The 25,118-nt window shown below is 39.1% G+C and overlaps 1 protein-coding gene across 1 annotated transcript in view; it reads right to left on the reverse strand.

The window, feature by feature from the left end:
- The window catches only part of LOC118670789 (cyclin-Y-like protein 1), a 49,527-nt gene extending 24,796 nt beyond the window's left edge, over positions 1-24,731 (reverse strand). Inside the window, exons 1-9 of the mRNA XM_036338198.1 lie at positions 24,683-24,731; positions 23,321-23,337; positions 22,347-22,447; positions 19,604-19,639; positions 16,632-16,683; positions 15,186-15,305; positions 11,421-11,587; positions 4,989-5,151; positions 2,853-3,834 (exon numbers count right to left, since the gene is read on the reverse strand). Of these exons, the coding sequence (XP_036194091.1) occupies positions 3,724-3,834; positions 4,989-5,151; positions 11,421-11,587; positions 15,186-15,305; positions 16,632-16,683; positions 19,604-19,639; positions 22,347-22,447; positions 23,321-23,337; positions 24,683-24,731 (816 nt within the window). The 3' untranslated portion in view covers positions 2,853-3,723. The remainder of the gene's footprint in view (positions 1-2,852; positions 3,835-4,988; positions 5,152-11,420; positions 11,588-15,185; positions 15,306-16,631; positions 16,684-19,603; positions 19,640-22,346; positions 22,448-23,320; positions 23,338-24,682) is intronic.
- Between the last annotated feature and the right edge of the window lie 387 nt (positions 24,732-25,118).

Raw genomic sequence — 25,118 nt, forward strand, 5'->3', positions numbered from 1 at the left:
GGATCATACCTCAACATAATAAAAGACATATATGACAGGCCCACAGCCAACATCATACTCAATGGACAAAAACTAACACCATTTCCCCTAAGATCAGGAACAAGACAGGGATGCCCCCTCTCACCACTCCTGTTCAACATAGTACTGGAAGTGTTAGCCATTGCAATTAGGCAAGAAGAAGAAATAAAAGGCATCCAAATTGGAAAAGAGGAAGTAAAACTGTCCTTATTTGCAGGCGACATGATATTATACATACAAAACCCTAGAGACACCATCAAAAAACTACTAGACTTAATACATGAATTTGGCAATGTAGCAGGATACAAAATTAACCCCAAGAAATCTGAGGCATTTCTATACACCAATAGTGAACTTTCAGAAAGAGAGATTATAAAAACAATCCCATTTACCATCGCACCAAAAAAATTAAGCTACCTAGGAATAAACTTAACTAAAGAGGTAAAAGAACTCTACTCAGAAAACTACAGGACATTGAAAAAAGATATAGAGGAAGACATAAAAAGATGGAAGAACATACCATGTTCATGGATTGGTAGAATCAACATCATTAAAATGTGCATACTACCCAAAGCAATCTATAAATTCAACGCACTTCCCATTAAAATACCAACGGCATACTTCACAGATCTAGAACGAACTCTCCAAAAATTCATCTGGAATAAAAAAAGACCCCGAATAGCTGCAGCAATCCTGAAAAAGAACCAAGTAGGTGGGATCTCAATACCAGATATCAAGATGTATTACAAAGCCACTGTCCTCAAAACTGCCTGGTACTGGCACAAGAACAGGCATATAGATCAATGGAATAGAATAGAGAGCTCAGAAATCGGCCCGAACCAATATGCTCAATTAATATTTGACAAAGGAGGCAAGAACATACAATGGAGCCAAGATAGTCTCTTCAATAAATGGTGTTGGGAAAATTGGACAGATATATGCAAGAAAATGAAACTAGACCACCAACTTACACCATACACAAAAATAAACTCAAAATGGATAAAGGACTTAAATGTACAACAGGAAACCATAAAAATTCTAGAAGAATCCAAAGGCAACAAAATCTCAGACATATGCCGAAGCAATTTCTTCACTGATACAGCTCCTAGGGCACTTGAAACTAAAGAAAAAATGAACAAATGGGACTACATCAAAATTAAAAAGCTTCTGCACAGCAAAAGAAACCATCAACAAAACAATGAGAAAACCCACTGTGTGGGAAAACATATTTGCCAATGTCATATCTGATAAGGGCCTAATCTCCAAAATTTATAGGGAACTCATACAACTTAACAAAAGGAAGTTAAACAATCCAATCAAAAAAATGGGCAAAGGACCTAGATAGACACCTTTCAAAAGAGGACATTCAGAAAGCCAAGAAACATATGAAAACATGCTCAAAGTCACTAATCATCTGAGAGATGCAAATCAAAACAACAATGAGGTACCATCTCACACCTGTCAGACTGGCTATCATCAATAAATCAGCAAACGACAAGTGCTGGAGAGGATGTGAAGAAAAAGGAACACTTGTGCACTGCTGGTGGGAATGCAGACTGGTGCAGCCACTATGGAAGACAGTATGGAGTTTCCTTAAAAAACTGAAAATGGAACTCCCATTTGACCCTGTGATCCCACTTCTAGGAATATATCCCCCAAGAAACCAGAAACACCAATCAGAAAGGATATATGCACCCCTATGTTCATAGCAGCACAATTCACCATAGCTAAGATCTGGAAACAGCCTAAGTGCCCATCAGTAGATGAATGGATTAGAAAACTGTGGTACATCTACACGATGGAATACTATGCTGCTGTAAAAAGGAAGGAACTCTTACCATTTGCAATGGCATGGATGGAACTGGAGAGCATTATGCTAAGTGAAATAAGCCAGTCAATGAAGAAAAAATACCACATGATCTCACTCATTCATGGAGAATAGAGACCATTATAAACTTTTGAACAATAATAGATACAGAGGCAGAGCTGCCTCAAACAGATTGTCAAACTGCAGTGGGAAGGCCGGGGATGGTTGGGGGGCAGGAGGGAGGGGGGTAAGAGGTCAACCTAAGGACTTGTATGCATGCATATAAGCATAACCAATGGACATAAGACACTGGGGGATAGGGGAGGCTGGGGGACTGTCAAGGGCGGGGGGGAAGAAAAGGACACATATGTAATACCCTTTGTAATACTTTAAGCAATAAAAAAAAAATAAACAAATGTAATATCCTGTAGTAATTAAAATAATCAAAACAGAAATTAAAAATACTAACGCTTCATTTTTTATAAGAGCCCTAACAGCTCGTTTTTGGGCAGGAAAGGTGATACATCTTGAGGGTTTTTGTTTTGTTTTAGATTAGATTAGAAGCTCATGATGTTACAACTATTCATTTCACTTTTAAGAGATTTTTATTTTCATCTCTCTGATGATTAGTGACCTTGAGCATTTTTTCTTGTCTACTGGCCACCTGTATGCCCTTTTAGAGCAGTGTCTATTCAGGTCCTTAGCCCATTTTTCAATTGGATGGTTTGTCTTCCTGGTTTGAGTTGTATGAGTACTTTATATATTTTGGAATGTATCATGGTGAATATGTTCTTCTATTCAGTGGGTTCTTTTTTAATTTTCCAGCAGGATAGCTGATATTTCTCATGTAACTGTAGATGAGCGGCTCATAATGTTACAACCCCTATTTTCTCCCTTAAGAGCGGAAATAATAACTGCTAGATTTTGAGCAAAAGAGGTGATATTTCTCTAGTTTTTGTTTTTGTAGATGAAAGGCTCATAATGATGATACAACTCTAATTTCTCTTTCAAGACAGGAAACACTTACCTTCTGGGTTTTGAGGAGAAATAATATTTCTACAGTCCTCGTACTTGTAGATGAGGGCCTCATGATGACACAGCCCCTCCTTTTTTCATGAAGAGTACAAATAAGGCAGATAAGCCCCGGCTGGTGTGGGTAAGTTGGTTTTTGAACAGGAGCAGTTGGGTGTTATTCTGTTCAGCGAAGGGTTGCAAGTTTGATTCCCAGTTGGGGCACATGCCCAGGTTGTGTGCTGGATCCCTGGAAGGGGGCGTGCAGGAGACAGCTGATGGATGTTTCACTCTCACATCGATGTTTCTCTTTCTCTTCCTTCCTCCCTCTCTAAAAATCAATTTAAATAATAGCTTTGCTGGTTTTTGAGCAATAAGTTAATATTTTTCCAGTTCTTTTTGTAGATGAGAGGTTCATGATGCTACAATACCTCACTTCTTTCTTAAGAGAGAAAAAGTTTGCTGGGTTTTGAGCAGGAGCGGTGGGTGACATTTTTCCAGTCCATGCCCTTGCAGATGAGGGTTCATGAAGTTATAACCCTTCAATTTTTTTTTTTATAAGAGAAGAATACCAACTTTGCTTGTTTTTGAGCAGGAAAGGTGATATATCTATCTCCAGGTCTTATTTTTGTAGATGACAAGTTGATGATGTTACAACCTCTCATTTCTTCCTTAAAAGAGGAAATACTAACTTGGTTGGTTTTTGAGCTGGAAAGGTGATATTTTTTTAGTTCTTCACCTTGTAGACAAAGGGCTTATAATATTACAACCCCTCATTTCTCCCTGGTGAGGAATACTAGCTTTGTTGGTTTTTGAGCAGGAGCGCTGACATTTCTCCAGTTATTGTAGGTGAGGGGTTCATCATGTCACAGCCCCTCATTTCTAGTTTAAGATAAAATGGCGTTGGCATACTGCTTATCAGTAAAATTATCACAGCTGCTAGATTTTTTTATAGCCACTCTGCACAGGTTTTTGTTTTCACAATATCTGGAAATGGCCTAGGAGGAGAAATGAGATAGAGCACAGGTACATTCAAAATAAAGGAGTTGCAGCCTTCACAAAGAAAGCATCACTAATAAGCCACACGGTCCCATTTTTTTACATGGATTATAGTTACTGCCTCTTTGGAAAGCTGTGGTCTACACTGCTAAGTCCTTGGGATCTACTTTATGCTAATTCACTAAGGTAAGTCATTTAGGGACTATGATTAGATTTCCAGCGCAAAGGGGAACTTAGAATTTTTTAAAGTTTGGGTTTTCTCAGCGATGTCAAAGGCATGACAGGTTCCTAAGAACAATATCATCTGCTGCCTGTAAACTTGGTTCCTTGACTATAATAAACATACACTTGGGCAAATCAGTGTTTACTCAGCTATTTAAATTCTATCCAATCTTTATTAGTTAGTATATACTTTAAGCAGATTTTAATGAGACAGGCATGTGCTGTACTTTATTGAAAGGTAGGAAAGTTCTAATGATTGAAGCACCATAAGGTACTACTTCACTTGCACATTAACTGAGGTGGAAACACATCTTATTTAAAATACCACCAAAGTACCACAGAAAGTGTCCATTTTAAAAGTGTCAGTTTTAGTTGTGAATAATTTTGTTGCATACAAACCAAAGTCTTAAGTCATAAATATTACTTTGTGCCATGCACTTTACAATTTCCATTAAAAACCCATGTACTTTCTACACCAAGTGTTTGAAATACATATTCTACAATCTAAGTATCGCTCTCTCAGGTTAGTTTTGTCTAACAAACTAAAGGTACTGAACTGTGATATATACAGAAAAGACATGAATTTGCAAACTGAGTTAAGAGTGGTAAGCAGATCATATTTGTAGATATGATTAGTGATACAATTGTAAGACATTATTTATGTATGGTTAGAAAAAAGAACAGTGTAAAAAAACCATCAAAGATTAAATTTGATTTAAATTATTCTGAATCATGGTCACAGAAGAGATAAATTTTTTTTATAATGTGGGATTCTCAAATAAACCATAAAAGATACCAGCAATACGATGTGAAAGAGTTAATAAGTCTTATTCAATGTGTTAGCTTAAAAAACTTTCAATTTTCCCAGTCACTACATAATATGACGTATCCACAGATGGCGGTTTTGGCGTCTGGCAGAAAACAGCCTTACCTCTAGGTTCTGTGCCCGTTCTTTTCGAAGGGGGGCAAACACAGCAGGCAGTCCGTGGTCACTGGCTACGGACCGAAGGTCAAAATAGTATTTGGCATAGACACTGGCAGAAACATTAAGACGAAATTGGAGTAGATATAAATACTGCCTTTCCAAGTCACTTCTGGGGAAGCAGGAAAACACAAAACCAACACGGGACAATTTTAGTCAACGAGGCTATCTTCAAAATTATCCTTCTAAGCTACTAAGATGGTTGTTAAGTTTTGCTTTGAAACAAATAAAGGCTACCCAGCTGGACTAATACACTACTGTTCAAACAACAAACAAGGTACAGCTATTTGTGGTCCCTTTTGCCTCTAGTACTTTGAGTTTCGGGCAAGGGTGAGGAGGTCCCCTATCTCTTGTTCACTCTTGCTGCTGACTTGGGGCTCATTCATCCAAGTCCCATTAGTGCAGCTGTAGATTCATGCTCCTCGCTCACTCACAGGGCCTCACTCTAGTGTTCAGAAGAAAGGAATGGTGTGTGCTGTCTCTAGGCTCTGAGGAACTTGCAGACATTTTCACCAGGCCAACAACGGGAAGGGGCTTATTAAAGTAGAGAGGTGCCAACCAAAGGAGTGGGCACATCACCATGGCAACAAATGAATCCACTGAGAGCCACCACTATTATCTCTGAGGGGGGAAACTCCAGGCAACAAGGATTAATTGCTAATAAATCTCTATCTATAAAAGACTAATATGCAAAGTGTCCCTTCGGGAGTTCGACCGGAAGAACAGGAGTTTGATCGCTCACTATGATGTGCACCGACCACCAGGGGGTGGCGTGGAACATGGCAGGCAACCAGAGGTGGCAGCAGGGTGCTGAGGGAGTGAGGGAAGGAGGAGGCAGGGAGGTGGGGGAACATGATCGGCCCTGATCACCGGCCAGGCCTAGGGACCCTTCCCGTGCATAATTTTCATGCACCGGGCCTCTGTAAATAAATAAATAAATAAATAAATAAATAAATAAATAAATGTGCCACATTTGATGGGAAAGGGACCTCCCCCCCCCCCCCTCCACCCGGGGCCTGGGGCTAATGTCAAAGAGCATATGCGAGCTTCTGTTCACTTTAATCTTACTGGGGTGAGAAACTGTCACTGTGACAGAACTGGATGCACTTTTAAAACTTTGGAAGGCAGAAAGGTTAAAGATAGACGTCTTGGCTGTACTAATAGAGCATGGCAGTCAGACTCAGAATTCTCCCGTGTTGGGAATGGAATCCCGAGACATTCGGCATCCCCTGACCCTTGCCGGAACAGAAGAGGTGAGTTCAATAAAGCAGGAAAGGAAATTTGGGAGCAGTACTTTGCTATGTGACCATACTGCTGTCACTTGCCAAGTAGTTAAATAAAATTAGTAAACTGTACTACTTCCAGTCATCCTTTGATAGAGTTAATTAATAAAATAGTAACTACCCGAACAAACATGAGAGGGTTTTTAAACATATTTGGTGTCTTAGTTTCAAAGTTTTAGTATTTTATTCATTGGATAGGTCAACAAAAGTTTGATGTTCTCTTGCATGGAGAGGGGTCAGAATATAAGCAGAGATGAGGTTTTCTCACTTGTTAAACTTTAAACCTAGTGAACCTACTTCCAAAATTAATTCCCTGTTCATATGACCATAAGCCTATAGAAATGTAAATCAGATAATGTTTTGATAATCAGCTAAACAGGACTTAATTTACTACAGGAATAAATGCACTTTATCATCCTTTTTATATTTCCTTCACTAATATATGTTAATTGTGAAGAAATATAGTACCTTCATAGGATTACCAGTCTACTAATAGAGGCTTAATCATGGAAGAAAGCCTTATGTCTAACGATTATGCATCATCTGGGGTTTTTTTTGTTTGTTTTGGGTTGATTTTTATGGACTTTTTTGGTTTTTCAATGGCAAGACAGCTGAATGGCATACTGTTTACAAACACAACAAATTTTCTGAATAGCAGCTGCTCAGTTTAACTTATTCTTTTGAAGGGAAATAATATTCTAAAAAGATACATAGATGTTGGAAAGTTTTAAGGAAAAGCTGATAGACACCAATTTTTCAATTTAGATTCAAAAGAGAACATTACAAATAGTAGTCAGCAGCAGGGGCTTGACACCGATGTATACTAAGCAGTGTTATAATACCTTCCAATTCCTAAAGATCATAAATAAAAGCAGCCTATCATAAACATAGCTCCTGGTATTTCTCTGTTCATACACACAAAGCATTCTTTACAAGGAGTCTGTGGCTTGATACTGCCACCATTTCCTCTAGGGCTCACATCTATGCAAACTCATACATTTCCCTGCATGTTCTCTGATGTTATAACTAGAACCAGAGCCCCACCAGTTGAGTTGCAGGTTTTGAGAAAATCTCAGTGGCCATCATGGCAGGGCTAGTGTTCATGAGTACAAGTTATACTTCCTCCAAGGGGCCAGTTTGAAGACTGATGACAGTGGTGTCAAGGTCACTTTAGCTTCTGCGACTTCCAAAAGTGCTTTCATTTGTTTCAAGTTTATTATTTGCTGTCATGTCGTTTGCTAATGGCCACCAGCAAGATAACGGTGACTCTTCAGTTTACACTATTACGTGAAGAACTTAGACTTCTCCACCTGCCTGAGAGGTCGGAGCTTGCTAAACCATCAGACCTACTTTCAAACACGTGCAATGCTCTTTAAAAAGCAGGAGCGAGCACAGGGACCTGAAACATTTACATGGGGTTAATTTTCTACCATGGTTTCTTTAACAACATGACTTTAGATATAAAGGAGGAAAAGACAAGTAAATGCAGATATACACGGTGTGACTCAGATTTAAGCTATAAGCACCCCCATCAATAGTCTAGAGGCCCTAAGACCATAACAGTGGCCAAACACTTATTCTAAAGGCCAGATGTATGCCCTTTAAAAGTGGACTGGAAACAACAGAAAAACACTGGGTGGGATGAGTGGCAGAGGAGGTAAAAGTTATACTCACTTCTTCCCAGGACCGAACTGGAATTTCAACTAAAATATAGAACATTCAACCTGAATAACCAATTGAAGACTACCTGAACAGATTTCTTATAACCAAGGATTTATGAAGAAGCCACCGTGACACTGGAAGGAAGGGCTGGCCCCAGCACCCACATGCAGTGTCTGAGAATCCATAGGGATATCTCAGCTACAAAGATCCCTTCTTAAAAGCGAGGGGTCTCAGCTCCATGCCAAGCTACCCAGCCCAGAGCACCAGAGCTGGGAAGAGGAGCCCACATAATGTCTGGCTGTGAAAATAAGCAGGGATCTGTCTTCCAGGGAGAGGCAGGAGATAGGGATCTGCTAGAAATCCAGGTGCCCTCTTAAAGAGCCAGCACACAATCTTTTTGTGGCCATTTGCCCTGAGCTTAGACAAAGGGAGGGTGGCTGGGAGTGGACTAGTGAGAAGAGACTGGATTGTGTGGCTTCCCTCCGGCTGCTGGCAGGCACCCGGGACCCGGGCTTCACCTCGGAGCCCTGCTTCGTCCGTCCGGAAGGACTTCTGGTCTAATTAGCATATTACACTTTTATTATTATAGATAATGAACTATTAGTAAAAGAGAAGGATCTCTTACCCTTTGAAATAGCAAGGAGGGACTTGGAGAGCGTTATGCTAAGCAAAATAAGCCAGTCAGGGAAAGACAAGTACCACTGATTTCACTCATAAGTGGGATCTAATGAACAAAATAAACCAATGAACAAAATTGATCCAAAGACATAGAAGCATGGAAAAGACAGTGGAATCTCAGAGGGAAGGTAGGGGAGGGTCGGTGGGTGGGAAGAGATCAACCAAAGAATGTGTATGTACATAAGCATAACCCATGGACACAGACAATAGGGTAGTGAAGGCTTGGGGTGGGGGGCAGGGGTGGGCTAGAAAGGTCAAAGGGGGGAAAAAGGGGACATATGTAATACTTTCAACAATAAAGATTAAAAATAAAGGGAAACTAAAAAACAATCCATATGCAATTGCATAAAAAAAAACACCCACCAAAATACCTAGGAATAAATTTACCCAAGGAGGTAAAAGACCTGTACTCAGAAAATTATAAGACACTGAAGAAAAAAACTGTAGAAGATACATGTAAATGGAAGCATATACCATGTTCATGGATAGGAAGAATGAGCACCTTTAAAATGTACATACTACCCAAAGCAATCTATAGATGCAATGCAATTCCTATCAAGATATGAATGGTGTATTTTACAGAAATAGAACAATAATCCAAAATTTTATATGGAGCCACAAAAGACCCCGAATAGTTACAGCAATCTCAAGAAAAAAAGAACAAGGATGGAGGTATCACACTATCTGATATCAAACTACACTACAAGGTTATAGTAATCAAAACAGCATGGTACTGGCATAAAAACAGACATGTAGATAAATGGAAGAGAACAGAAAGCCCAGAAATAAATCCACACCTACATGGTCAATTAATATTTGACAAAGGATAGAAGGTCATATAATGGGATAAAGACAGTCTATTCAATAAATAGTGTTGGGTAATTTGGACAGATAAATACAAAAAATGAAACTAAACCACCTTCTTACACCATATACAAGTATAAACTCAAAATTGATTATTAACTTAAATGTAAGATTCAAAACCATAAAACTCCTAGAAGAAAACATTAGGCAGTAAAATGTGGAACATTTCCCTTAGTAATATATTTTTTTTATAGAGCATCTCAAGCAAGTGTAACAAAAGAAAAAATAAACAAATTGGAGTACATCAAACTGAAATGTTTTAGCACAGCAAAGAAGATCATCAACAAAATAAAAAGACAACCCACTGATGGGAAAACATTATTTGACAATAATATAAGGTATTAATATTCAAAATTTATAAAAAACTTACACAACTCATGCTAGGGTAGCAGGCTTGATCCCTGGTAGGGGGTGTGCAGGAAGCAGCCAAACAGTGTTTCACTCTCACATTGATCTCTCTCTCTCTCTCTCTCTCTCTCTCTCTCTCTCCCCCTTCCTTCCTCTCTCTCTAAAAAAATAATAATTCAATTAATAAAAATCTTGTAAACATTTTTTACAAATTAAAACTTATACAACTCAACATCTATAAACAAACAATCCAATTAAAAAATGGACATGGGACCTCAGTGTCTCCAAAGCAGACATACAGATGGCCAATAGACATATGAAAAGATGCTTAACATCACTAATCATCCAAGAAATGCAAGTTAAAACCACAATGAGACATCACCTCACACCTGTCAGAATGGCTACCGTCAATAAATCAACAAACAGCAAGTGTTGGTGAGGATGTATAGAAAAAGGAACCTTCATGCACTTTTGGTGGGAATGTAGATTGGTGTAGCCACTATGGAAAACAGTATGGCATTTCTTTGAGAAATTAAAAACGGAACTGCCTTATGACTCAGTAATTCCACTTTTGGGTATATATATCTGAAGAAGCCCAAAACATAATTCAACGAATATATTTACCTCTATGTTCATTGCAGCATTACTTACAATAGCTAAGCTATGGAAACAACCCAAGTGCCAATCAACAGATGAATGGATTAAAAAGTGGTGGAATATTACTCAGCCATAAAAAGAATTAAATCTTGCAATTTGTGACAACACAGATGGACCTACAGGGTATTATGCTAAGTGAACTAAATCAGAAAAGTACAAATACTGTATCATTTCACTTGTATGTGGAATCTAAAGAATATAAATGAACATACAACAGAAGCAAACTGATAGTTATAGAGAACAGACTGATGGCTTCCAGAAGGGAAGAGGGAGGGGGACTGGGTGAAAAAGGTGAAGGTACTGAGAAGTACAGATTGGTTATAAAATAGTCATGGGGATACAAATTAAACCATAGAAAATATAGTCAATAACACTGTAATAATTATGTATGGTGCCAAGTTGTACTGAAAATATTGGGGAAAACACTTTGTAAAGTATATGATTTTGTAACCACCATGCTGTACACCTGAGACTAATACAAAATAATACTGAATGAAAAGTCTTATTGAAACAAATAAATAATAATAAAGAGGGGAGGGGGGAAAGGACTGGAACTGGTAGCTAGACTGCTTTAGGAAAGCCATGAATATAATTAAAGTACTGTTGCTCTCAGAAGTGAGTTTGTATAATGGTTGCCAATAACCACCAGAGAAATACATTTCAAATTATCACAGATTAGTATAACAATAATACATGAAGACCTAATAGTTAATGAGGAGGAATATGAATTGTTACAGCAAATGTAGATTAAAAATGTATGTAATTTTTGCCTACTTCAGTTCTCTGCATAATGTAACCTTTAAAAATATTTCTTAATATGTAAACTTTATTGGCGCATATAAGTTATTGGAAAATGGTAAGAAAGTTCACAAAAACCTTGCTAACTCACATGTCCTTGACTGTAATGCCCTTGATGATTTGGCAGAAGTCTGCATTCCTTATAGCCTGATCATGCAAATACTTGGAGGAAAGAAGAATAGCTCCCAAAATAATTCTTTTCCAGTTAGTGGGGCAAATGTCGATCTCAGCATAAAATAAAAGTCTTTCTAAGTAAACCTGCAAAAGTAGAACACTGGTCTTTGGTTTTATTTCAGGGTTTAAGTGCTATAGTAAGAACTTAAACTTTCACCTGTTTTTGACATGCCTTTTATTCTTGGGTTCTATGGAGACTGCTTGGCCAGCCAAAGCCAGAGACCAAGTTACAGTTGCAGATGAGATACTTCTGTTGCCTACTTTGCCATGTGAATTTCCAGGCCAAGTTTTGGTCACAGGAATGAATGGACATCTTAGCAAAGGACTTCCTGAAGAAATGTTGCTACCTTTCCACTTGTAAAGGGCCCAGTGTAGATACTCAAGTGCCTGCCACGTGCACTGTTTCATACCTGGCTGGTAGTTATATGGTGATTTTACATAGTACTTGTATACGTAAATCCCTGGTAATACTGATCACATTTGTACCTTCTTTACATATTAACTAGTCCTTTTGTGGCACAAGCTGAAGATAAACCCTGGTCACCAAGACAGCCCCGCAGTGGCTGCTGGGTGGTGCAGCAGGACAGGCAGTACAAACAGGTGTGTCTGAGGCAGGTCTCTACAACTGTCAGGTGTTCCTGGACTTAGTGCCTTTGTAAGAAACACACATGCACACAAGGGGTAGCCCTTTTATATCCCCTAATCTTCACATCTCCATCATCATTTTATGAACTCCACCTCCGTCTTACACAACCCGGTCTGTTGGTTTCAGGTGGCAGCAGAGCTGCCAGTCTCTGTCTCCCTGGCTCACCAGGTAGCTGGTGAAGTTTCATGAATTCCTCACATGTATTACATGTCTATTCTACAAAGAACTGGGTGAAGTTAACAGCTAAAAACAGATTTTACAGGCAAGCTGGGATTTGTTGTTATTTCAAAGGGTGCTTTATAGAAGAGTATGCATGCCATTTTACAAAAAGAAAAATGTCCAATTTTAAAGAGTATATTTACTGTCGGAGGTTATCAGATTGACAGCTCTGATTTGCTATTGCTCTTCAAACTCAACTGTATTTTAAGAAAACAAATGGTTATTGAACATTATGCATTCTTAGTGAAAATTTCCACCAACCCTCCCCCCGCAAAACTCAGTGCTCTCAGATATCCTAAGAATGAACCTCCTTACAAAGTTCAACTGTCTACTTGATGGGATTAATTAGAGGCACTTATACAACATTGGCAATCTCTCCACTTCCCGTAACTTTACCGCAGACGTGGTATGTGCCAATACTCGTTCATTTATACCACTTGCCCTCCTGTGACAGTGGAATTGAGATTTCTCTTCTCACTGAAACTCTTCTAGCAGTGAAGTCCATCCCATCCCACTTCTGAAGAACACCTCCCACAATTACCTCTTTTTGAAGAACCCTCCCTGTCTGCCAGAGATTCTCCCCAATATGCGTTTACGTGCTTCCCACCCCCCCAACCCCTAGAAAGCTTCCTCTCCTTTTGCTCACAGTGAATGCCGATGCTGCTTCTCATGTCTCATTCTCTCCTTAACCCGCTGCGGTCTGCCTGGCACTGTCACTCTCCTGAAAGCACAATGCTAAGGTCATTAGTGCCTTTGCCCATACAAATCAGAGCTCTTTACCCAGTTCCACTCCCCAAGCATTCCCTAATGTCAAAAAGGGCACACCATTGCCTAGGTGCTGGGCCAAAACCTTCAATTGAGTTAACCTGCTCCAATCTGTTAGCAATTCTTGTAATCAGACCACTTTCTATTTGTCACTTCTCACCTGTATCCCTGGCTTCTCGGCCCCACTCGGCCTCCCAGTTACTATCTATTCTCCTCAAGGCAGCCAGGAGAGCCTCTTTAATTAAGAGCACTTCACTATCCTACTAAATATCTGCCAAAGGTTTCCCATCAAACAAATGAAAATGTACCTTATTCCCATGACCTGGAAGCTACAAAGCCCTGTGAGATAGGACATTGCTCTTCTATGCTCTCATGCCCTACATTCTTTCCCTCATTCCACACTCTGACCACACTGGCCATACCTCACTGTTCCTCGAATACACAAAACGTTCCTGTCTCCGAATCTGGCACTTGTCCCCTTTGTCTATCACACCAGAGCTCATCTGTCTCAGTTCAGTCATGTCAGGGTTCAAATGTTATCTTTTAAAGAGGCTCTTCCTGATCATTCTATCTAGAGTTTCAAGCCCCTGTCATCACTTTATCACTTCACCCTGCTCTACCTTCTTGGTATTTACTACTACCTGAAATATTCATCTTTTTAACAAAACTCATTTAAAGAAATATGTATGTCTTCCTTATAAGAACATAAGCAAAAAGCTTTATTCAACCTCGTTTCCCCTCTATCCTCAGCACTTAGATCTGTAAGGACTATCAGCACTGAAGGAAGAAGTCCCCAGAAATGGCTTAGAGTGGTGGCAAAACCAGGAGAAAATAATAAAAAAGAAGGCAAGATAGGTGATGTCAAGAGAGTGTGGTCAAAATGCTGCAAGAAGTTGCTCATTCCATAAATAGCCACTGAATATCTAACTCTTTGTCACTATTCTCTCTTCTATACACTTTTCATTTATAGTCTTCCTCTGCACTGGAACAGCTAATCTTAATTTCCTACTGTAGCTCAGATTCATGCTAATTCCATATATTCAAACCATTACTAGAGACTGCCACTCTGCTGTCTCACAGGTGCATCAAACTTAACTCGCCTACAAAGGACTCACCCTCTTCCACCCAGACGCCCTCCTTCCTGTATTACCTAGCTCTTCCTAAGAGAGCACCACTCCTGCCCCTCCCCAGCATGCACTCAGCACTCCAGATGGCTGGCAGCTCCATGGAAAGGCCTGTGTCTGGTCCAGTGCCCACTGAGGGTCTCTATTCAGAAGCACAGGCTGCCTCGCCAAAATGTTAACTGAAGGAGGAGGCATTGACCTAAGTACTCTTCCCTCCAGACCATGCAGGAGACTTTCCCCTTTAGGACAGCCCGAGGGAGGCGTGATACAATCCCCATTCCTTCTCACTAGAATGGACCACTCATTCCAACTGATAAAATCTTACCTTAGGAATTCTGTATGAATGATACAATGGTTCTTATACAGCTGTAGCTGAGCAGGCAACTAGCAAAGCCCTTTTAGATCCTACTGGCACTAGAATCCTGGCAACGTCACAGGCAGGCACAAGAGGACAGCAAGGACGGATGAACACCCATCATCCAAGGAACAGAGAATTTAGGGCTCTAGTTCTCAACCAGGACACACATTACAACTGCCTGGGGAATCCAGCCTGCAACTCAGCTTAGACCTACACTGAACCTGTCACTGCCTGGGGCCCAGAGGGTCTGCTATTGCCCCCATCCTATGCCACAGCACGCCTTGTATGTGTGCCTGTGTGTGCACTGCATGCGCATGTGTCTCCTGAGGTGTGGAGGAAGAAACCGAGTATCTCTCCTGCTGCCTTTAAAAGCAACTGTGTTGTGATGAGAAAAGCAAGGATATGTTAAATCATGATTATTAAGCTCAAATGTGTGCATTTTACTTCCTTTGATAATTTTCCCTTAATAAAGTTCTGATGATCATTTCAGGAACCTACTTTTACTAGTATTTGAAAAACAAGATCATACCCTGTGGACAGAAAAGATGCTTTCTGAAAGAACTATCTTACCAAAGTTGTTATTGCCCATTCAGCTGTTAGCTTTGTGGCACTGAAAAAAGGGTGAATAAATCTGTAAATACTTTCGGAATCAGGATTATGATTAAAGTATTCCTCTGGAACTATTTCATGCTGAAAGGAGAAAAAATGCAAAGTAAGTATCCACTGAAGAAAAACACTGAAGTACTTTTATGATAGCTTGTGCCCACATGCCCCTGATATCATAGTCTGTTTGTGCCCACATGCCGCTTAAGATAATTTTGATTGGATAAGATAATTATGTCTTTTAGTCTTTTAAATATAAACAATGAGGCCTTAAAAAACAACAGTGAGCCCTAGCCGGTTTTGCTCAGTGGATGAACCATCGGCCTGCAGACTGAAGGGTACCAGGTTCGATTCTGGTCAAGGGCACATGCCTAGGTTGCGGGCTCAATCCCCGGCGGGGGGCGTGCAGAAAGCAGCTGATCAATGATTCTCTCTCATCATTAATGTTTCTATCTCTGTCTCCCTCTCCCTTTCTCTCTGAAATCAATATGTGTATTGATTTCAATACAAACAGTGATTCAATAGCAACACTCATTAAAGATAAATACAGGCACACCCTCAGAAAATTGATATGTTCCTTTCCACCTTCCTTCTACAAAATTCTATCTAAACATAAACCATCTTTAGGTTCAAAAGTCTTGTTGATCACCATGTCATACTTCTGCAATCAACTCTGAAAATGTATTTTCAGTTTCCTGTAATCATCAGGCTCTAAGGCCGTGCTGTGCTGTACAGTGGTCACCAGCCATATAGACCAGTGGTTCTCAACCTTCCTAATGCCGCGACCCTTTAATACAGTTCCTCATGTTGTGGAGACCCCTAATTTCATTGTTACAAATTGAACATAATTAAATCATAGTGATTAAACACAAAAACAATATGTAATTATATATGTGTTTTCCGATGGTCTTAGGCGACCCCTGTGAAAGGGTCATTCGACCCCCAAAGGGGTCGCGAACCACAGGTTGAGAACCGCTGCTATAGAGCATCTGAAGAAGTGAATTTGAAATTCTTTTGTCATTCTAATTAACCCAAAGTTTAAATAGCTGTTTAATTTTCTTCATAGAGATCTTAAAATATCTGTTAGGTTTATTTACAAATATTCATATTGTTTGATTTTACTGAAAATTATCTTTTAAAAAGATACTTTTTTGGGAGGAGCATGTTGACTTACTTTAGCTTACTAGTTATACAAAGCTACAACTCAGTTCTTGCTGACATATTTCTTATATATTTGTTTTGTAAAATCATTAGATGCAACATGGGGTGGGGAAGAAAACTTAAAGGAAGATAATTTTGACTTCACGCTGGAGGGAGTAATTTTCTTCTAGTGATTAATTTCAAAGCAAATTAGCATAAAATAAACACAATTGTAAGAGAGAGAAATATAACTTTAATACAACTGGCACTTACTGTAAATGGATGTAACCTTTCATCAAAAATGTCCTCAGATCTATTTGCATCTCTAAAAAATAAGAAAGTGATTTAAGAAACAAATCCAGGAATTGTTACTATCTTAGTAACACATCTGCTGGGAGTAGAGAGAGGGGTGGAGGGAGCTTAACCTTCAACAAAGAAAGTCCTTCTACAAATTCTTCTCTTAGATCCTGTAGGAATTTTCTGACCTCTTTTTACTCAGCACATCAAATTCTGTGAAATTTTTTCTACAATGACCAGCCAGAGTTGCCTTTATAAGCATTGACCTTCCCTAATAGGCAATGCTAGACAACCAAATTAATTGCCCACTCCTCTAAGCTCACATCGGAAGACACAGGAACATTTTATAAAGCAGGAGGGGTAGGCAACCATTCATGTGAATATGAGATTCATTTTTTCTGTTTTTTTCTCTTTTTAGTTTCCTATATTATTATGTATTTCTTCTTGCCACTTTTAAGTAGACTGAGTTAAAAATTTGCCTCTGTATTTTAAAAGTGACCAGACCATTGATTTTAGAGAGGAAGGGAGAGAGAGACAGAGAGGAAGAAAGGAAGAGGAAGAAAGGGAGAGGAAGAAGGAAGGAGAGGAAGAAAGGGAGGAGAAGAAGAAAGGGAGAGGAGAGGATAGGGAGGGAGAGAGGAAGGGGGAGGGAGAAACATTGGTTGGCTGTCTCCTGCAAGCATCCAACTGGGGATCTAACCTGCCACCTTTTGATGTATGGCCCTGACCAGTAATCAAACACTCCCGCCACTTTTTGGTGTATGGGATGATGCTCCCAACCAACTGAAGCCACGCAGGCCAGGGCAACCAGTCTTCTTCTTCTTCTTTTAAGTTTAATTTTTCACACTAACATACTCTGCTCATTTACACAGTGGTTCTCCAAGTGTGTTTTGCAGGCCTGTGGGGTTCTCTTAGACCAGTGGTCGGCAAACTGCGGCTCGTGAGCCGCATGCAGCTCTTTGGCCCCTTGAGTGTGGCTCTTCCTAAGCCTTAGGAGTACCCTAATTAAGTTAATAACAATGTACCTACCTATATAGTTTAAGTTTAAAAAATTTGGCTCTCAAAAGAAATTTCAATCGTTGTACTGTTGATATTTGGCTCTGTTGACTAATGAGTTTGCTGACCACTATCTTAGACCATTTCAGGAGACCCATGAGGCCAAACTATTTTTACAGAAATATTAAGGCATTGCCTCCATTTGCACTGACATTTGCAACCATTGTATAAAAGCAAAAGTCATGGCTTGTGAGAACGAATCAAGGCAGGAATACTACACTGTACTAGTAGTCATTTTATTTTTCACTGCCTCTTGTTGAAACACAAATTCTGCTTTACTTAAGAACATCTTTGATAAAGCAGTAACAATTAGTAATGGCTGATTCTTCTTTTTCTATTCCGAATAAGGGGTAAGTATACATTAAGCACTTCTGCATACTGAAATGTGCTTGTTAGGTAAAAGCACTTGTGACTTAGTTGTGAGCTGAGCGAGCTACTTTTTTTCATTGAATAACATCTTTATACAACTGTCATTCTCTCAAAACTGAACAGTGAGCCTGTCACTTCAAGGAAAATAACTTGTGTTATTTGTTGCCAATGACACAATTCAAGCTGTCAAGCTAAAACTCAATATTAGGGGGAAATTGTACCTTTTTTGTGAGCTTGACAGCTTTTCAATACTTAGGCTTTTCTGGTAAAACTGGTGTTGATATGATGCTGACTAACAAAAGTGAGCTTTACTACTGCATAAAGACCTGTGAACCAATACTTTCCAAATAACCAATGAATAATATTATAAATTATATACAAGTAAAAAGATTCATTCAGTGTAAAAGATATAGGAATGAGTATTAATTTAACAGAGACCTACTGCAAGTTCATAAATATGATTTAAAATCCCACTGTAACTAATTTAACAAACCGGCGCTTGTGGACTTCTAGTACAGTATCAAAGAATATCCATAATTATCTGAAGACTTTAAAAACACACCCTTTTCTAGCTATAGAGCAACATGAGGCTGGGCCTTCACATTGTTTCTTCAAAACGAATTATTGAGATGACTGAAGTAATCACAGAGGATTGAAGACAGGGTATACATGAGAATCAGCTGTTCTATTAAATCAGACATAAAGAGATTTGCAAAAATATATATAAGTGACAATTTCCACTCAACTTTTTGTTGTGGAAAATAATTATCTTTTATAAAGAGTTACGTTAATGCTATGGCTCCCTAGTGTAGTGATGGCGAACCTATGAAACGCGTGTCAGAGGTGACACGTGAACTCATTTTTTTGGTTGATTTTTCTTTGTTAAATGGCATTTAAATATATAAAATAAATATCAAAAATATAAGTCTTTGTTTTACTATGGTTGCAAATATCAAAAAATTTCTATATGTGACACGGCACCAGAGTTAAGTTAGGGTTTTTCAAAATGCTCACACGCAGAGCTCAAAAGGTTCTCCATCACTGCTCTAGTGGATGAATTTGTCTCCCGGGGAAACATATGGCCATGGCTGGAGGCATTTTTTTGTTTTAGAATGTGGCCTGGGAAGAGTGTGCTATTGGCATCTAGTGAGGAGAGGCCAGGGATGCTGCTAAGCATCCTGTAATGCACAAGGCAGCCCCCTACAGCAAAGAATTATCCTGCTGAAAATGTCAACAGTGCTATAAAAAAAGACATGTTTCAACATATAAGGGACTTATTCTAAAGTCTCAATTTTAATTTCTAATACAGTAAATATCAATATAGCCTACATAAACAAATATTCTTTGGGATCCTCAATAACTTAAGCATTAAGAGTCCTAAGACAAAAACAAATGGTTCGCTTCCACAATGTAATAAAAGCACTATAGCTTACTCCAATAATATCTATAGTTAAAATCTAACACTAAACTTTATATCTTGTATGTTTATTAGCTAGAATAACAAGACAGGTTTAAAAACTCACCTGTTCTTTATGTGGTAATATATTGCTAATGCCAGGCTGAGAAAAAAAAATTGTAACAATTGATTTTATGTTAGGTCTGAAGACTCTTTGTTGTTGTTAATCCTCACCTGAGGATATTTTTCCATTTTTAGAGAGAGTGGGAGGGAGGGGGAGAGACACAGAGAGAAAAACATCGATGTGAAAGAGACACATCGATTGGTTGCCTCCCGTACACCCCCAACAAGGGCAGGAGATTGAGCCTGCAACCCAAGTAAGTGCCCTTGACCGAAATCGAACCCAGGACCCTCAGTCCACAGATGAATGCTCTATCCACTGAGCCAAACTGGCTAGGGCTGAAGACATTTTTTAAATGTGGTGAGGAAAGACCTTCCCAGTTGCCCGGTGGCTACAAAATCCTTATTCAGAACAGTATAGCCTGGGCACTTTTCACCTTGTAATTCTTTGGCTTTTAGAAAAATTAAGAAAACCAAAACGCTAGAGAATATACTGTTAGAAGAGAATCATTGATCAACTGCCTCCTGTACACCGCACATTGGCAATCGAGCCTGCAATCCAGGCATGTGACCTGACCGGGAATTGAACAGAGACCTCACTGAGCCATGTCAAATTGATTTTAAAATCACAGAATTAAAGCATAAACTGAAAGGAACCAATGAACTTTTGATGACATTTAATTCAACACCCATTTTACAGAGAAGGTAACCAAGGCTTAAAACTGACTTGCTCAAGGTCCCACCAAGAGTGAGAAGCCGTTCTCCATCTACACTCTACCAGGCAGTGTGGTTCCCAGGCGTGGCTGTGCACTGGGATCATCAGAGGAGCTTTAAAAACAGCCTTCTCCCACCTTGAGATAATCTGACTTAATTGGCATTGGGTACGACTTGGGATTGTTTTGAAAGCTTCTCAGGTGATTGTAATGTGCAGTTTGAGAACACATGAATTAGGGTTAAAATCAGAAGCACCCTGTATGCTTTGCTTCATAAAATACGCCTCCCATCCTTCCTCAGCTTATCAAAAGGCTTGTGTGTTAGGGGAGAGGGAATGGAATACATCTGTTTAGAGACATTATTTTGAAAAAAGTTACTAAGTGATTCTAATAAGTCTCATGCACCCCATTGAGAACAATGCACTACTACCCCATAACATTTTTTCTAAACCATACCTAAAAGCCAATTAGTGCTATTAATTTTCTCAGTAAACCTTTATTTCATCAATAGTAAATGTACTGAATGATCATTTTCAAATCTTGATGAGAACAAATTAAAACTTATTGTACTTCCAAAAATTAGACTAATTTGGAGAACAAAATAGCATAACACCTACTTGTCTGAGCAAAGTTAATCTTTAAAACTACCTTTGAATTATACACTGCAACATCAGAACCCTTTGATTCAAAAGCTATGGAATAGAGGCAGAGCGAAGTGGGTTTTTTTACTCATGGATTTAGTGTCCTGGCTGAAAAAAAAAGACTAAACGATTATGTGACAGCTGCCAAAGTTCAGGACTTTAGGTAGAGATGGGGCTCAATTTTTGCTAAGAAACAGTTTGATCTCGACTATTGTTATAAGTGAGAGAAGAAAGTTATAGTATTATGATTGTGAACCTGCTGTTTTTAAGTAAAGTAGAAGTTACTGATAATTTAATTAGCAAAAAAAGCTGGTACAACAGAAATAAAATTAAGTTTATAAACAAATTATGTTTTTAGGACTGAAAAGTACAATTAGGAATGAGAACATTAATATTTTCAGGTAGCATTTCCCAAACTGTGTTCTGGAATATCAATACTCATACCCCAGGGAGACACTGATAATATTCCTTGAACACCCCAATGAGATTCAGGAAGCTCTACATCCTAGTTTGGTTTTCTTTGGCTCTTAAATAAGCTTAAAAGTTTCATCTTAAGGTTTTTTAAAGTGCATCTCCAATTGTGGAGTATGTGATACTCACAGAACTCAATGAATAGTTTTCATCATCATGAAGTTATGTTCGCTTAAGTATAAACCTGACTGTGGCGAAGTTTCCAAAACTTCACCTCTCTCATTTTTCTCTGCTGTGATTTTCTTATATATGGATTGATACAGTGTCTATAAATTTAGTTTTACATATATATATACACACATACACACATATATGTATATATACATATATATATTTAATACATCTATAAAATTAAAATCTCAGTTGAACACATTTTATCCACAAAGAAATTAGCTTGAAAAGTTGTTCCTTAAGACTGGTTTGATACATTTTTCCTGGAAGGAGAAGTGAATTTTAACATAGAAATAGTGCAGAAAAAAAAGTAAGCAGGGGAAAATCTGGCAGGAAAGAAACTGAATGTAAAAGCAGATGCACTCTGGTGCCGGTAGGGGACAAGCCAGTCCTTCTTCCAAGAGTAGCTTCCAAAGTGGTACACATTGTTTTAAGCCTGTATCTCATAAAGAAATACTTTTTTTTTCTAGAAATATTCAATAAAAAGCATCTCTCCTTTCATGGTGTTTAACAATGTCTCAACAATAGTAATGCATCAAGTAAATATGAAAACTTTTGGGGGGAATTTTGTATTTGCCAACGGCCTTTCCCTTCTTCCATCCGCTCTAAGATTAAAATGGAAACTGAAATCATAATTGACACCAGTTTCTTAACCCGATCACTGAGAAGGACAATCAGATGGAATTACATGTGGGTAGGATCCTTTTAGCAACAGGGTCTGTCACTGAGCCCTGAGCTACCTATTTGTACTCACCATTGCACGGTGATTCTAACATTAGGCTGGCAAATTGTGCTGTCATCTAAAAATATTGTTGAGCATGAGCTGTACTTTTCACTACGGTGACCTGGAGATACCTGAATGGAAGGGGAATAGAAGGAAATATCACAGTAAGTTAAACCTATAAAAGTGTGGTTTTTTTCCTTGGTTAAAAGGTCAAACAATTAAGCATTACAACTATTCTCATACTCCATGACCTGCTTTAGTGCGATATCATGTGCAGCTCTATGGTAAACCCATTAGATGCCCTAACTTGCAACCATGAAATCTGAGGAAGGGGCCATAAAATGCTGCCCTTGATGTACCTATAATCCAACTTGGCAAACATCTATGATAAATCCCCTTTATAATAAGGCAAAACATTAAAAATAAGACTTCAATGCTTTTTGTTTTCTTAAGAAATGAAAAGCAGGTCAGATTTTTATTTCTATTCTTTATTTTCTACATTAAAACATAATTCTTTAAATAATATTGAAAGGCCCTAACCATTTTGGCTCAGTGGATAGAGCGTCGGCGTGCAGACTGAAGGGTCCCAGGTTCGATTCAGGTCAGTGGAATATACCTTGGTTGCAGGCACATCCCAGTAAGGGGTGTGCAGGAGGCAGCTGATCGATGTTTCTAACTCTCTATCCCTCTCCCTTCCCCTCTGTAAAAAAATCAATAAAATATATTTTAAAAAATAATAATATTGAAGAGCATTTTATTGAAGTAAATGAAAGCCAATAATAACTATTAGTTCAGGAGACAGTGTGACAAAACACATGTATTTGCATCAGAGGTGTGTGCTGGGGCTGGCCTATGGCTAACAAGCGTGGGGGCCAGAATTCTCTCTGGGCCTCAGTTTCCTTACCTTAAGAGTATCTTTTTAAGATTCTCTCACATCCAACACACAGGTAAAACAACTCTGAGAATTTAACCCTCACTTCATGTTTAATTAAGACTACCATTACATTACTCAAATGAGAACCTCAGAGAACACTTCACATTATGTTATTAATTCTATTCTCTAAGTTGCTTGACACTCATCAAGACTCTGCCTCATCATACTGCTCCCTGACTACAAGGCCTTTTCTTCCTCCTTTTTCCAGCAAGTTAACGTCCCACTTCCCACCTATCTCCGGGATACATTTGCCAGCAGATTCTCCCTTTCTCTGCATTCACACACCCTAGACCAGGGGTGGGCAAACTTTTTGACTCAAGGGCCACAATGGGTTCTTAAACTGGACCGGAGGGCCGGAACAAAAGCATGGATGGAGTGTTTGTGTGAACTAATATAAATTCAAAGTAAACATCATTACATAAAAGGGTACGGTCTTTTGTTTTTTTAGTTTTATTCATTTCAAACGGGCCGGATTCGGCCCTCGGGCCGTAGTTTGCCCACGGCTGCCCTAGACACTACTTGTTAAGTGGTCTCAGCTGCTTCCAGGGCATCTCCCTCATAAAAAGTGAGCTTCTCTAGGGAAGGCAGGACTTGTACTCCTCTTCTACCTCTAGCAGCTGAGCACAGAATCTAGGGCAAATTAGGAGTTCAACAAGTGTTTGACTATTTAAAATCAATTACAACTGGAAGATAACTGACACAAATTAAAATTTATCTACTGTGCTATCAGAGAGATGACAGGAAATTTTTGAGAACCTCTAGAGCAGTGGTTCTCAACCTTGGCTGCACATTAGAATCACCTGGGAATTTTTTTAAAATCCTGATTTCTGGGCCTCATCCTCTGGAAATTCTGTTTCTTTGTTATGGGGTGGGGCCACAACATTAATAACAAAGAAACAGAATTTCTGGAGGATGAGGCCCAGAAATCGGGATTTTTAAAAAGACTCCCAGGTGATTCTAAAGTGCAGCCAAGGTTGAGAACCACTGCTCTAGAGAATTAACTTTAAAACACTTTAGAAGTATTCATTTATTTTAAAAGTATTTATTGATTTTCAAAGAGTCCAACAATATAACAATAACCAAATTTGGAAACAGCCCAAGCTATGTTAGGACAGTCCTTTGAAAGTAAAACTAATCCCAGTCGCTGTAACTAGTTGGAAGTAACCGTAGCATTTTTAAGATCACAGAACACCAATGATTTTAATATGCCTGGTTTTGTTAGTGGCCAAACAGCACCAGATGTTAGATCTCAGTTCTTGAGATCAGCTGAGAAAAAATTTATAGCCAAGAACTCAAATTATAAGAGAAAATTTATGTAGAAAGTCACAGAGGTAGAAGAGAGCCAGCTGGTCTGCATGGATTCAGGACTCAAGTTACAGAGCAAAAGAAGGGCCCTTGGAGCTTCGGAGAAAGAAAGCAAGGATATACCTGCCTGACGAAAGGAGAGGGGGAATGGCACCGACTAGCTCTAGAGCAGCCATCGCCAACCTTTCGGACCTCAGGAGCCACCAGTGGTCTGAGGACCACCAATTGGCGACCACTGCGAGAGAGAGAGACGAAAGAGAGAGAGAGAGAGAGAGAGAGAGAGAGAGAGAGAGAGAGAGAGATTCACTAGGTCCTTCATCTTAAGAGTTTTTGTCTAAATGTAGACATTTTCGGAGAGGTCATAAGGGAGGATCTCAAGAGAATATTCATGAGCTTCCCAAGCGTCCCTTCAGGATCGTGGTGTCCACTTATTGTTCAGTGCAGGGCAGGGCAGGGTGATTGGCCATCACAGCTGGTCCTGAGGCAGCCATGGCACTGCCCCACCTAGCCTTGCTGCTTTCCTGGGCCTGGAGCTGAAACACAATTGAGGCCTAAATGTTATC

This window comes from Myotis myotis, unplaced genomic scaffold (genome assembly GCF_014108235.1).
Source record: "Myotis myotis isolate mMyoMyo1 unplaced genomic scaffold, mMyoMyo1.p scaffold_m19_p_1, whole genome shotgun sequence".
NCBI classification, from domain to species: domain Eukaryota; kingdom Metazoa; phylum Chordata; class Mammalia; order Chiroptera; family Vespertilionidae; genus Myotis; species Myotis myotis.